This window comes from Xiphophorus hellerii, chromosome 17 (assembly GCF_003331165.1).
Source record: "Xiphophorus hellerii strain 12219 chromosome 17, Xiphophorus_hellerii-4.1, whole genome shotgun sequence".
NCBI classification, from domain to species: Eukaryota; Metazoa; Chordata; class Actinopteri; order Cyprinodontiformes; family Poeciliidae; genus Xiphophorus; species Xiphophorus hellerii.
This window is the reverse complement of record NC_045688.1, coordinates 1,063,513-1,079,024: the sequence shown is the minus strand read 5'-3', so window position 1 is coordinate 1,079,024 and position 15,512 is coordinate 1,063,513. Positions and strand designations below refer to the sequence as shown.

General features: G+C 38.3%; 1 protein-coding gene and 1 long non-coding RNA gene across 3 annotated transcripts in view; one reads left to right on the top strand and one right to left on the bottom strand.

Moving 5' to 3' along the window:
• Positions 1-857: 857 nt before the first annotated feature.
• Positions 858-15,512, top strand: part of usp6nl (USP6 N-terminal like) — a 72,631-nt gene continuing 57,976 nt past the window's right edge. Inside the window, exons 1-3 of one of the 2 annotated variants that reach the window (XM_032589708.1) lie at positions 858-1,183; positions 7,565-7,621; positions 7,664-7,701. In XM_032589708.1, the coding sequence (XP_032445599.1) occupies positions 7,698-7,701 (4 nt within the window). In that variant the 5' untranslated portion in view covers positions 858-1,183; positions 7,565-7,621; positions 7,664-7,697. Of the gene's footprint in view, positions 1,184-2,654; positions 2,862-7,564; positions 7,622-7,663; positions 7,702-15,512 lie in introns of those variants that run through there. The other variant, XM_032589709.1, reaches the window with a different exon arrangement.
• LOC116736872 (uncharacterized) lies at positions 881-1,492 on the bottom strand. The gene is made up of 2 exons (XR_004342696.1): positions 1,435-1,492; positions 881-1,335 (listed from the first exon to the last, which is right to left on the bottom strand). It is a non-coding gene; the product is annotated as an uncharacterized LOC116736872 (long non-coding RNA).

Sequence of the window (15,512 nt, the reverse complement as noted above, 5' to 3'; positions counted from 1 at the left end):
GGAGGCTAAAATCACAGCTTCCCTTTGAAATCTCTGCAGGGTTTTGGTTCAGCTTGAGGAGTTTCTATCTGCATCCCTTCTGGACGGTTTATTTCTAAATAACTATAATCTGCAGGGAGATCAAATTTAAGATTTAAAGTACAAGATTCCTCCAATCATTACTAGACACCAAATCAGTGCAAAGTTCCTTCTTAGCTCCAAACTTGTATGAATTGACGCACAGATTTGACTGATTCTGAATTATTTACAGTTTTTCTTTCTGTTATGGTGGAAAAATCATCCACAATAACTCTTTGAGAAATGTTGAATTGATAGCAGTTACAACATTTAATTTCCCTTTGGGTTTAATAAAGCTTTTTTGAATTAAATTGTTTAATAGAAGACAATACTTAATTTAAAAAATTACATTTTATTTTTAAAAATAGTGTTATTCATTGCTAAATGTCTAAAAATGTAAAAATAAATGAATAGAAAAAAGACTTAATTAATTTTTGTTTTATTTTTTCAATAAATAACTTCAATAAATTTAAAATGTAAAAAAAATCTAAAAATAAAAAACTGATTTAAATTTTTTATTTTTTTAATAAAGGTAAATTCTTAATGTTTTATTTATAAAAATAAGCTACATAATACAAATAGTATTAATTTAAAAATAAATGAATACAAAAAAGGTATGTAGTAAACAAAATAATCATATTTAATTAAAAAATACTCATGCAAATTATTATTTTAAAATTAATTTACAAATAGTATTTAATTAAAATATAGTTTATGTATTTATTTTTCAACAAAAGACACGTTTTTATTCATGTTTATGTAAAAAAAAAAAAGATATTTTAAAAATAAATGAATCCAAAAACTTGTGATGTAGAATGAAAACTGGAGACTTTAGTGTTTTATTGGGAGGGATGAGAAGGTTTTTAGTTGAGCTGAGCAGGTGTGGAGGTTTCAGCAGGTGGGACTGCAGCAGCTCCAGCCGCTGGGATCAGACCAGCCCGGCGGGCGGCGCTTTCTGCTACCTGGCTGGGATCCTGGATCCTTCCCCCCCACACACCGACTTTCAGAAGTGCTCCGGACTTCCTGGTACGGGACCATGGATACTCGCCGCCAACACTCCAGGAATGAGAGGGGATTTTACCCGCAGGCGATGTGAAGCAAGCGGAGCCTTCGAGTTGGAAGCAAGGTGAGCGGGTTGGGAGGTCGAGGAGGAGTCGGAGCGGAAACTTGTCCGGATCCCCGACACCAAACGCGGCTGTCAGTCATCGAGGAGACGGTGGTGCTTCTGCGGGGCGGGATGAAGGCGGCGCCGGGGCTTTTCTGCTCTCCACCGGGGATCTGAATGGATTTATTCAGCTTGGTTAAATATAGTGCTGAAAATGTTATTCATGTTTTATTATTTAAACTTTGTACTTATTTGTATTCACCGAGGCCTACCTAGCCAACCCCCCACTGCTACCGTGGAGCTAGCGGAGTTACGCTAACACACTTCCGGTTGCAACCTACAAAATAAAAGTACTCTCAACGTCTTATCACCTTGGTTAATTAGCTGCTAATTGGGCTTAAACGAAGAATAAATTTTAACTAAATTATACAAGAAAAGATTAAATTAATATCACACAAATTTTATCTGAATCAACACTACATCCTAATCAAGAAACCTTTAATTATTAACTCCTGGAATACTGAAGGAGACATTTAATTTCCTGTTAGATTTATGACAGAGGTACAAAAAATGTCCAAAACATTTAGAGCAAAGTTCAACAATATGAGAGAATATTTAAGATAAGATAAGATTTATTGTCATTGTCATCAACAGATTACAACCAGATTGAGATTTGCTCGACTCGAGTTAAGATGCAGGTTATGTGTATATACATAATATACAAAGATAAAGAAATAAATAGTACAAAATGAGAAATAAATAGACATCAGAAGATGGTTGCAGCGCCTGGAGGTGTCGCAACAGAATTTACATTTTTAACAAAGTGGTGTCAAGAGCAGAAGTTCTTATGCCTTTGAATGTAGTGCCAAAGGTTCTTAATTTTCCTGCAGACACAGTTATTATCTTATTTTAAAATGTAATGTTAAAGGAAAAGTAGCTACGCCACAAATTTAGCAAGCAGCAATAGTTGCCAATTAAAGTGGCGACTGAAGCTCACAAATTCAGGAATCTGAATGAACTTGGAAAAACATGGTTCCAAAGTGATTTATTAAAATAAAAAGAGAAACATACATATAATGTTTAAATAACTTCTATAACAGGCATATAACTAAATGTTCTACAAAAACGTGCATGTAAAATTATCTGTTATGACACAATAGATATTAGGGAAGTTGATTTGGTTTATTTTCTTTTTAAGAATTTAGTGATTCATTCAAATGTAAAGACAAAAAACAAACAAACCCAAATGTTACATTTGACAGTTAGTAATTAATGATAATTATTATTTTTCTCAAATGACAGTAGGGGTCCACAGCAGGCAGTTGTTACTTTGAATAGCAAATAACAGTAATTGTACTTCCGGTCCTGACTGGGCTAATTGTTGTACTTTTATTCGCTCCCCTGCAATCCACTCCATACAAAGTGCTCAACCAATCAGCGCCTCCACTCGGATCCCTTCTTGCTTCTGATTGGCTGCGCTGGCCTGCCTGTCGTAGTGATGAGCTCCGAGCTGCTTCTGCTTTTCAGCGGTTTTTTTATGAAACAAGGACTGCAGTTGTTTTTGTTTTAAAGCCGGAATTCATGCGGATATCACCCGCGGTTATCGGATGCGGCTTTTAACGGGACTTGGTTGTATAAAGTTGGTCATTATGGGATGTTTTCTGCTTCACGAAACGGGATAGTTACCTTTCGCAGCAAGGTATGTGAAGTTTGCGGAAATGCTAGCCGGTAGCGATTGGAGCTCTTTCAAAATAAAACGTACATTGTGTGGGAAGTAGGGTTTAATTTGGACAAGCTATATTTGTTTTGCTAGATATGCAAAGAAAATACTTAATACAATTAATGTGGTGATTTAAGATATAATTCACAGCGGCTTTTTGTCTTGTTTTGTGGATTAAATTTTTATTTTGAAAACTGCGGCAAGACAAATAACCTAATCGCTGCTAGCTTGACTCTGTCCTATACTGCTTCAGGATAATGCGGCTTAAGGCAGATTTACAATTTGAAAACACAAGGTGTGTGTTGTAGGTTGGCTCAAACAGCTTTAAGTTTCCCGAGCAGTTAAAAGGTAAACAATCTACCGGAAGAAGGTTTAATTGCCCTCTGTGATTGTTTTCTTCTCCAGGATGTCAGAAATCAGCACACCACAAGCATGGATGTGTCAGGGTCAGACTTTCTGCTCCATCAGCTTTCATTTTCTAGCTTTGAATCATCGCAGGGATCAACTTCTTCCCTGTTCTGATTTAAAACTTTGATAAAATGGCAGAGAATCAAATCAACATTCCTGGGAAAGTCAAGTCAGAAAAACAGCAGGAGGAATAAATTTGCCATTATTAAAGAGAGTTTCTAAAACATTCCTGTGCGAACGCTTCCTAAACTGCCTTCAGGGTTTTTTGAAATACTTTAAAAGTGAGCTACATTATCATATTTTCCAATAATTGTCTGTCACAGAAAAAGCTGAAGACAGTTTGTTGGGCTGAACATGTCAGACTTCTGTTGTAAACAGACAGCGATGAAGATAAGAGGAACGGATCGACTCCAGCCCTCTACTCTTCATTCTCTGACAGTTTTGAGCTCTGACGAGAACAACGCTGCGTGTTTTCAACAATCTGACCTTTCCAAAAAACAAATCCTGCTGCGTTTTGTACGACGTGGCATTTTAGAGTTCCATACACAGCGCTGCAAAAATATTCAGCTCAACTTTTACACGTTTGTGTTCAGCTGCAGATAAAAACCAAAATAAAGCAAACACTTAGTCATTTCAAACTATCAGCGTCAAAGTGTAAGCAGTCATGCATAAAATGTTATTGTAATGATAGAAATTAGGATATATTGGCTGCAGATTGGATCTGAAATTGTTTTCACCAAAGAGAATCTGTTATCAATCTCTGCATTCCTGCTGCTTATCTCTGAAAACGCAACATACTCCTCTTAGCTCGGTAACGACCTCATTTTCTGGAGATAAGAATTAGTTTAAAGTGATTTTTTTAAACCCAAAACAGTCGACTTGTAACAACAGGAAGGAAAACAAAGAAATGTGGATGAATTATTGTTTTATTCAGTAAGAAAATGGCAAAAAAGGATTTTTGAAACCAACCTAAACCTGCGTGAATCTTGTAAAACCATGAAATAACTTTGATTTACAACATGAGCCAAAGCCAGAAACCAGTCAAATCAGGAACTTGATTTAGTGGTTCCAGTCTGACAACATGAAGTAGGCTAAAAGGTTTCAGAGAGAAACTGATCAGCAGAAGAACAGCAGTAAATCCACATCTGAATGTTTTGTAGTGAAATAGCCCTGTTGCAATAAGAGATAAATCAGTTAATCCATTAATCTTATGATAAATTAAAACAACATCTGCGTTATTTATCATTTTTCTGTTTCTGTCAAAAACTGGCTGATTAAAGTCTTCAGTCTGGTTCTTTGGTCTCAACTAAACCTTTTTTTAAGGATTATTTTTGTTTCCACAGACTTAGTAATCCATTTTATTTGTTGTTTCTGTTATTTTGTTTATTTATTTGGATATTTAAAATGTTAAAATCTTAAATGTTCATTAGAATTGAAAGTTTATTTATCTTTGAAAATGTTTTCTTATTTTATTATGTCATTACTATTATATTATTTAAAAATGGTCTTAAAACAACGATATTATCGTTTATCACAATAAGCTCTGGGACAATTTATCATCCAGAAAATGTAGTTATTGTGACAGGGCTAGGCCTAGTCAAAGTCTGGAGGTGAATACGGGACGAGACATGTTGGTTTGGATACGTTTTTGTCGTCATTCCAGTCAAACATCAGGTTTTAAATGCAGAAGTTTCATCTGAGCTCTTACTCTTGAATAAGTAATCAAACCCTGACGCCCCTCGTCCTTTGGGCGCCCTGGACCGGAGCCGAGCCCATCTGAGGCTCCGTGACAGACAGGAAATGGAAAAAGCTGGCAGTCGTCAGGGTCAGCCGCCGCAGATTAGTTCATCTCCTCCTCCAGTTGCTTTTCAATCTGTGCTGCAGGGTCTGCAGAGCTGCTGCAGACAATTGAATCAACCCGACCGTGTGTGTGTGTGTGTGTTTTCCTGTTGAAAGGGCAGTGGATTTGCCCGTTCGTCACATGGCTTCCCAGACTCTCAGGGTCCGTTTCGTAGCAACAGAACCTTCCATCCAGAACTTGTCAAAGTTCTCGTCTGAATTTTACTTTTTGTCTTCAAATTGTTTGTTTTTCTTGGTTTTGTATTTTGCAGACAGAAAATTCATCCATGATTCTTTGTTTTCCTTCCTGTTGTTGCAGTCGACATGGAGGAAGGTTGATTTGGTGTCTGTGCTGAAGTGACTGGATGTTTTTGGGTCATTTTTCTGGTGAAAACGCAGAAAAAAACGACCCAGTTCAACCTGGATCACGGATCATTCGCTGAGCTTTAAAGTTTGTTTTTTAATTTTCATTTGGAGTTTAATCTAGGGAAAAATGTCGTTTTCAAAGAATATGTTTGTGATGGGCGATACATTTTTGGTTTTTGAAGATTTAATTTTTTGAAAATCTGAATTTGTTTTCATCAGCATACTCATTTTGTGTTTGAACTTTTAGGTCAACTCTACGATGAACCAAGCTATATTTTTAAATTTTTAATTACAAGAACAATGTCATAATATTACCAGAATACAACAGATTGAAATAATATGAGAATAAAGTAATAATTTTATGAAAACTCCAACATGAGAAATAAAAAATGGGAATCAGGAATGTCAAACATCTTGTGAAGTGAAAGTTTTACAGATAATAATTAATAGAAATAGTTAATCTTTTACCGCATTAGCATGAAATTATTACTGAAATAATGAATTAAGTGACATCAGACGGCCGTGGCGTTGGGCTTTATTGGCTGCTGATCCTCTGACTCGCTGTGGTTCCGGATGCTGACCGTCCTGCTGGACTCTGGAGGAGATCCAGCCAGTTTGTGTTTGTGCTGCTCTGTTTCTGATCCGATCCGTCCGTTTGGGCCGGTTTCTGATCGGTAGCGGCTAACCCGCACTGTGAGAGCAGGAGCTCCACTTCTCTCACTGAACCAAAGCAGTTCTGTTTCTGCTGGACTGGACGACCTTCACCTCTCACAGGAAACCGTATAAAAGCCGTTTCCTTCCTTTAATTTAAGAGCCTGTAGAAGATTTCATTGTGATGTTTTATTGCAGCTTGAGGAAGTTTGAAGTTCAGTTCATAAAACCTGAAGCTGTTTGACTCGACGCGGGGAAATGTGTCGTCATTCTGGATATGAATGCGCTTCACTAAAATATTTCTCCTTTCTGTGTCGGCTGAAATCACGAGTCTATTTTAAGCTTTTAGCATGAAACTGGTTCTGTTGGGGGTTTCTGGCAGGTTTGGTTCTTCTGCAGACGCTTTGCTCTGATTGGTTGATGAGGTGACTTTTATAAAGTTACACAGTTTACACCATGTTGTTCAAAACTATTTAGTTTTAAATCTTTAAGTTGGAGTTAGCATGCTTAGAGCTAACTAAATATTTAGCTAGCTACTTATTTATTAATTTACAAACAAAATTTTTGCTAGCCAATTTAAATATTTAGCTCCAAACTAAATATTACTAAAGTAAACATTTAGTTTGAACCTAATTTTTCATAGTTCAGATCAGAGAGGCTTTAAACGAGTTGCTGTTAGTCATTTAAAAAAAGAAGTGAGATCAGACATTTGGAGAAAACGCCAACCTGGCAGGAAGTGTGGAAAGTAAAGTTTGTTATGGTGGCAGGTCTCTGCGGTATCCACACTCTGTGATGGGTTGAAATAGTCCAGCAGTGCAGCTCAAATTCTCCAAAAAATCACTTTTGCTTCACAATCTTCTGAACTTTTTCCTTCCACTTAACTTTCCATTATTATGTTAGTCTTCCCCATTAAGGTTTAGGCCATAAGAAATAAAAATAAAACAACTTAACTAGAACTGAATATTTATTATCATTTACTGTATATAATGAATAAAATCATATTTTTTAACCTAAATAGAGATTTATTTATTATTTTTTCAGTCCTTCACATCTGCTTCGTTTCTCCGTCACCTGCATCCGTTCCCTGCAGCGATCAAATTACCCCATCACCACGCCGTCCTCAGATTACTGTAATCTGGTCCGGAGTATCGGTGCGCCGCTAACGGCTCAAACACGCAGCGGGTAATTTACCCGCCGACATTTCTGTCCCCGAGAAGGCGGTCGTTACCAGAAACTGGTCTTCACTCAGCCGAGGGAAGCCATGTTTGTTCTCATAACGCTGTCCAGACACAAAATCTGAATACAAAGTTCAGATTGAATCTTCGTTCTACGGCAGATTAAAGATGTTTTATGTCTTTAAGAATCAAAGTTTTGGTGATCTTGCTGTCAAAATGATTCTGGTTCTGGTTCCTCTGCAGGTCATGAGTTCCTCTCAGAAGGACCCAGTGGAGATCAGCCTCACCTGCCCCACCCAGGCCTCGTCCTGCCCCACCCAGGCCTCGTCCTGCCCCACCCAGGCCTCGTCCTGCCCCCCGCCCCTGCGCTCCCACCATGAGTAAGTGGGACCAGTTTGGTGCTCTGACTGGTGCTGGTCCAAAAATCTGGAAATCTGAGAACATTTTTCAGTTCAGGTTTTATTCTGTTCTGAGTTTTTAGCAGTGGATTCTTACACAGCGAAAGTTAATAGAAGCTGCCTAGAAATATTTATCACCGTTTTGATGCAAAAAATACTCAGTTATTTATTCCTTGTGGAGAATTTCTACTCTATTCTGCTCTATTCTACTATATTCTGTTCTATTCTACTCTATTCTATTCTGTTCTACTCTATTCTACTCTGTTCTACTCTATTCCATTCTATTCTATTCTACTCTACTCTATTCTACTCTATTAGGTCACTTTGGTTGAGACTCACTTTGCAGTTTTTCTTGCTGAATATCTGATCAGTTCTCAGGTTTAAATCTGGCTCTGAAGCTGTTTCATTGATCCGGTTCTGGTTGGTTCTGGTTCTGGTAATGATCAGTTTTCTGAGTGAAAATGTTTTGGAAAATGAAACGTGATAATGAAAATAGACTTGTTGTCTGGGAGAGAAATATTGTTCATTCATTCATTCATTCTGCATTTCTGTCATAGATTCGTATTAAAACTCATTTCTGTTTTAATAATTTCTCTAATAAGAACCAACAACTCTTGGAATTTGAGTTGAAAAGTTTCCTTTTAATGTCAGACCAGAACTCGTTCACATCCGGTTCTGATCCGGATCATCAGGTCTCAGCTCTGCGCTGCGTTGGAAACCCTTCACATGTCGTTTCTCCTTTTGCTGTTTTTGGCTTTTCAGTGTTACATTTTTCTGTTTCTGGTTGGTTTTACGTGTCACGGTCCAGTTGTTCAGTGTTTCCCTCCAGGACTGCAGCTCTGGGAGGTTCTGCTGCCTCTGACATCATCCTGCTGCTGCTGCTGCTGCTGCTGCTGCAGTATCTATTATCACTGCAGTATACAGTATCTATTATCACTGTATCTATTACAGTAGAGCAGATATCTATTACTGTGTCTATGCAATATCTATTATCACTGCATGATTAAGATTATTAAATGTTTCAGCTTACAGAAGCTTCAGAAACAAACTCTAAAATCATCTTTGTTTCATAATCAAACTTTTGTCCTTCCACTTAACTTTCCATTAATATGCATGTATTGATTCAGCCATCTTAGTCTTCCCCGTTAAAGGGACAGTATTGTGTGCTTTCCAGACACATGGCAGCCATTTTATAGCAGGATCAAGTAATTATGTTGCCTTCAGTTGTTATAAAAATGCTACATATTTCAAAGAAATGTAACTTCTGGATTTATCGCCTGTCTCTTTAAAAACTGCCGCTCTGTCTGAAGCTCCGCCTTCAGGAAGTCATCCCACCATGGCTCCTCTATTAACCCTTTAACATCTACACCATGTGTTGCTAAGTCTCATAAAATCCACTGATATTTTTGGTCAGAATTTGACAAAATGTAAAAAGTAGCGGCCATCTTGTTTTCATCTTGTTTTCTATAAAGCGTCGACACGTCGACTGAAACTGGAAACGCTGATTAATAAATCAACAAAAACAACGATGATTTTGTTGCTTTAATGTGAGCTGAATGAGCTCAGCAAGCAGATCTGAGGAAAGGTCTTTCATGTCCTCCATTATTCATCCCAACCTTTGATGGACTCGCCTGGAGACGGTTGACGATGTTGATACCCTGAGCTAATTACCTTAATTACCCCCCAGCAGCACAGAGAGGGGGAGAGCTGGCTCACTCTGCTGCTAATGAGACTCTTAACGAGGTCGGATCCGATTGGCCGGGGCTTCTACGTTTTTATGAGGATCAGCAGAAGAGAAGTTAGAGGTTCATGTTGGAGCCGGTTCTGATTCTTCTGCACTGCAGGAATAGAAACCAGCAGTTTCAGTTCAGGATTTATGATCATGTTTGGTTCTGGTTCTGGAAACGCCACTGAACCAACCATCTGGTTCCTGAAGAGGTCCAGTTGGTTCATATCTCACCCAAAACCGTTCCTTAACTTCCAAAGCCTGTAGGAAGTTTTCACTCCCATTGAAGTTTCAGCTTTTTTGAATCAATCATGAGCAAAAAAAAGATTTTTCTGTCAAAGAAAACTCAGTGAAAACTGATTTCTGTAACATAAAAACAATTAAATAAAATATGTGACATAAAATAAGTCGTTGCATAAATATTCAGTATTTAGTGTTTACACCTGGATTGGTTTCAGTTTTCCTGCTAAACTGTTCAGCTGTGAACAGGTCTGGGCTTTGACTAGGCCACTGCAGAACCTCCACCTTGTTTTCACTCAGCTGTAGCTAAATGCTTTGGGTCGTTGTCCTGATGGAAAATAAATGTTCTCTGTCTGACATGATGCTGCCACCGCCGTGCTTTACGGTGTTGATGGCGTGTTTGTCTGATGAAGCTCCATTTTGGTCCCATCAAACCAGAACTTTGTCATCTTCGAAAGAACAGCCTGAGAAATGAGGAAGAGACGCTTCGTATCGTTTTGTTGGAGTTATGTAGAATAAAACCAGTTTATATCCGTTTTACTCTTTAAATGCTTTTAGAACACAACAGAGACACAAGTTCTTTAAAGATGTGTATTGAATCTGTTTAGGTTTTACTTTAAAAGTGCAGGATTGTACTTTAATATCACTATATGGACTCAGTAGAAAATTAATGACAGCTCTGATGGTTATTCTGTCCAGAAAACAACCAAACTAAACTCAGGACTCCTTTCTGTTGATTAAAAAATGTCAGAATGAAGCTAGAAGTTGACCTCCTGCATGTTGTAAATCATCTAATGTGACATTTTGAGGCGTTTCCTTCAGTAGGAGGATGGTTTGTAGGTCAGACCCACCGATCTGTCCTTCACCTAACTCACACCTTCCTCCCTGCCTGTCGGAGGCAGACGGATGTCAGCCGGTGCGTCTGGCTGCAGTGAGCTGTAATTATCTGCTGCTCAGCCTCATCTGGTCTCCATCTGCTCGACTCGGCCGCGTTCGCTACGCTGCAGCGCTCAGACCAAACAGGTCGTTACGCCTTTCCACAAAAACCTGCAGCTCTGATTAAAAGCTAGAAAACACCGGAGTATCAGATACGGTCAAAGTCTCAAAAAATATCATAAAACCACTAATCCGACCTGGAACCTGGGCAGTAATTACAAAACTATAGTACAAGATTTACAATACTAGAAAAAAGAGCAATAATACTAATCGATATTTAGAAAAAAACTATTTATAAATCTAAATGATTAAAGTTCATTCGTATAGTGAAACAGCTCTAGTTCCTTATGCAGCCAAAAACAAACAATTACCAGAAAACATTCAAAAATTGTTTAAAACTAATTGACAATTTATAAGTTAATAAGTGAATCAGAGTTTTAAAATCTGCAAATTCGAAACTATTAGAATAAAATTAGAGTCAAACTGTGGAATAATTTGAAAATCGAACAAAATCCCAATTGAAACTGTTCATAGAAAAATATAATTATTAATATAATTACTGTTTATTGTTATTAGTGTTTTTGTTAGTGATGCTAGTTTTGTTTATTGGTGAAATTTAAAGAGATTATCACTGTTAATGTAATTAAAAATAGACACTATGTTGATAGGTTTAGTCAGGTGGATAAGGAGGAGGAAAACTAAGCAAAATAAAAGTTTTGACATGATTTCATGCTGGAAACATTAACAAACAAAACATCTGGAGTCATGTAGAGATGACGTCCTCTACATGTGAAAATGTCTGCAAACAGATGCACAATTATACAACCGTACGTCTTTGAAAAGCAGAAGTAGAGCCTTCTGCACAACCAAACAGAATGATGCAGTAAGTAGTTTCTGGATGGCAAGTCGACAGCAAAACGGTTGTCTTTTCCAGCAGCCATTGTACCAGCTGACCGAATTGTGGTTGCTAGGTAACAGCTCATTTTCCAGACACCAGAAATCATAAACTTATTGGCCAAAAACAGCTGTTTTTGTATTGGTGTTGTTTTAGAAGCAGTGGAGACCCGACTGGGAGAATAAAAACGTTCAAAATGTGAATTTAGTGTATTGGGTCCCTTTAAGGCTTCAGATGGTTTGTTTTGGTTGTGTAGTGGGGGTGTGCTGCTCTCAGCTGAGCATTTTGTGCTTGTTGTGTTGGGTAGATGTCGACTGAAGGGCCCAACATGTCCCTGCAGCTCCTGTCATTCAGCATCCTACTCACTGCAGCTCCAAATAACTCCTCCACAGTTCCTCTCTAATAGCGCCGCTGCTAATGCGTTTATGCAGCAGTGGTTGTTATGGCTGCCTCTTCATTTCCAAATTGCTCCCTGGTGTTTCCAGTTATTTTTGCTTTGTTTTTGTTTGCACGGCTGCACTCGGAGGCCTCCTCTGACACGTCTCAGCCCAGAGTGACTCAAGTCTGCTTGCTAGGAAGGTTGGTAACTGTTGGGAAACATCTGAGGAAAGAGGCGGCTGCACCAGTCGGGCGGGTTCCTCCTGGCCTCCACCAGGATTTATCCCCTCCAGCATTCCCTGCTGCCAATTTGAACTTGAATGAGGATTAGCAGGTTAAAGGTCGGAGCAGATTTCCAACCAGATGACACATTGAAGCGCACAGTAGCAACATTAGAGGGTTTTTTATAACTGTTTTCCCAGCAGCAGCAGTAAACCTCTTTTTTTGTGGTCGGTCTTTCCAGAAACCGCCTTGTTTTGCCAGCTGTTTTATCAGCGTGGCACAGATTCCTCTGAAGCAGAAGCTGTGGAGATGTAATTCACTTACCGCAGAGCATAAACCTTCAGATTGATTATCTCTCCTCGGAGAGTTTCCTCCCATTCTTCTTTAAAGCCATACGACTCGTCAGCAATCTGAGAGGAATCTGTCCTCTGAAGCCTGAGCTTCTGCACAGCGGAAACCGCTAGCTGGTGATAGCAGAGCGGAACGAAGGTTAGGGGGTAAATACTTTTCCACACGGTGCCAGTTTGGTGTGGATAGATTATTTTTCCCTTATCACATTTTTACAAAACATCTTATATTTCCTCAGGTTATCTTTGTTCAATATTAAAATGTGTTTAATCTGAAATATTGAAGTGAAAAATGGAATAAATGTGTATTATAATTACTCAAATGTGGGCGCCGTTAACTAAAAAGCTAGCCTCGTTAACGAGCTACAATGACATAGTATTTAGCAGAAACTAATGCTAATGTGCCAATTAAAATGTTGATCCCATTTTGTCTCAGGAACAAATGCTACCGTGTCGTATATCGCCCCCTACAGGGGCGGATTTGTCATTACACGGTTTGTTTGGTACAGATGTTTCACTCATAGTTTCAGTTTCATATTTGTTGAGTATTGGTAATTCTGTTCACAGTGATCGACAGTAGGGCTTCAGAAAAGAGAGAATGGGAAGACAGGAAAGAGAACAGCAGCATCACCACCTTCAAAATAAGAGCATGAATAGGATGATAAACTTTATTCAACTGTTTATACAACAGCTAATTGAATTAGCGCTTTAGAATTTACCCTGAAAAAATAATTTAGGGGAAGCTAAGCGCGCTAAACATTTCCAAAACTAGCTTAGCTATTAGCGGATTAGCGGCTTAGCAGAAATGTACCCACTATTGCAATTTCAGAGACCATTCCTTTTCCTTTAAATGTTTTATGTGACGTTTGAAGACTGGAAGCTGCAGATTCTGACCCAGTGTCTGAAGTGAAAAATGCCGTTTTTCCAGCTTCACTCGTTGCGTTGGATGTCAAACGATGTGCTAAAGGTGTGACTGGTCGGTCTTACAGGAAGGAAGCTCTGCTGGAGTTATCAGGGCAGCAGAAGGAAGCTGGTCCAGTGACCCCAAACCTGTTGAACCATGAGCAAACCGAGGCTCCAAACCCTGGGATCCATGACTAAAATCAAATAAAGTCAGAAATGTTCCAGAGTTCAATGGAAGGGACTTAGAAACCAGAAGAGTCGGATCTCTGGAGGGATGTTGGCCAACTCCTCGGTACAGAAACATTTAGTTTTCTTTGGTTCTGGCATGCAGCTCAAAGTTTAGTTTCCTTTACAGAAGCAGGTTTTGCAGCGGGTGTGACTCTAGTTTAGGTTTCACTTTGTTTCCATTTAGAGTCCTGGCTGTGGTCTGTTTACCTCCATCTCCACTCTGAGTTGTAACAGAAATGAGTTTAAGGTACTGCTGCAGCTAATGATTATTGTAGTAATCAGTTATTCTCACCATTAATCAAGTAGTTACATAAAAAAGCAGATTTTTTATTTAACCACTTCAGCTTATTTTATATGTTAGAAAAAAGATGCAAATAAGCAATTTTATCCTTTTTTTCCAATAAGAAAAGAAACATTTGATACATTGATTACTTTTTAATTTAATAAATGGATGCAAAAGCTCATTAATATTGGATTTTATTTTATTTGTTTACAGAATTTAAAGCAGGTGAAGCTAAAACTGCTACTTTAGTTCAGTGTAGAACTGATTTAAACAGCCTTTTTCTGAGTCTGAATCTTACAGCTAGCGATTAATCTACTAAATCAGTTGACGATTATTTCAATAATCGATTAATCGCGACTAATCGGTTTAGCCCTAGTTCAGTTTCTACCTGTGACGGCTTGAAAAGATGCAGTAGAAAATAAACTGCTGCTCAGAAAGCAAAAATGGATCGACAAAATGTCAAAAAATCTTTATCAACAATTAAAATGATCTCAAGTTGTTAGAAATTATTGTCATTGATTAATTGGATCTTGTGTCTCTGATAAATTTGGTAACAGCAGCAAATTCCCCATTAAACTGGTAAAATAATAACACAAACAGCAGTTTTATTTTTATCTCTTTAAGCATTGTAACATAAATATTTACAAACATTTATTGTTTTTATTGCTTATTTTAATTTCTGAACTCCACTTGTTGATCCATCATCCTAACTTTGGGAATTTAGATGATTTTTAACTGGAAAACGTTTAGATTCAGGATTATTTTTGTCAGAATCTGTTGAATGTTTAAATTTTCTCTACATCTGATGCAGCTTTTAAAGAAAGGAAGAGTGAAAGGAGCCTGCGCAGTTTTCCTGTAACGCTGAATGTTTGGATGAATTTGCTCTTTAATCTCGGTGTTTGCTACATTTCCAGCAGACCTTGAGTGTTAGTCTCGGTTTCTGTGGACTGAGGAACAAATGTGTTATCAGGCCATAAAAGGATAAAATCGAGTTTTTATTACAGCTGAAACTCCCTGCAGATTCAGGGAAACTAAACTGAAGGTAATTCAGCTGCAGATGTTTGAGTAAAAAGCTGAAACTTTGCTACAGATAATAAAAAACACCTCCGATTGGAGCTGCAGCTTGTTTCCTTCGCCCTTCACACAAACAGAGACGTGTTTCCTCTCCGCAAGCCGTTCATGGTCGCTCTGTATTTGGTTGCCATGGTGAGCCGAGCGGCTCTGCCGTGTTTTTATCTGCTGTCCTCAGAAAGTTTGATCCATCCGTCCTCAGTGTGGAGACGTTGGACAAGCTGCGTCTTGCAGACCTGAAGCTGGTGGTGTAATTATTCCAGCGTCAGAGCGAGTTGGTCCTGAAAAACACCCAGGAAACACGGCAGAGCAGGAGGAACTCAGTCTGATGTACGGCCAGAGATACAAGCACAATAATTACAAACTACTGACAGGACCGAGCGCACGGCCCTGAGGAACTCCACAGCAGGACGTTTAGGTTGTAGGAAGCCGTTACTACATATATTACATAAAAAAGATTTTAATTCAGAAATGATTCATAATAAAATGGAATTGTGTTTAAATTTATTTAGCAACTCGATGAAGTTATAATTCTCAGAAAATTCTGTCCTGATCTTTTTTCCT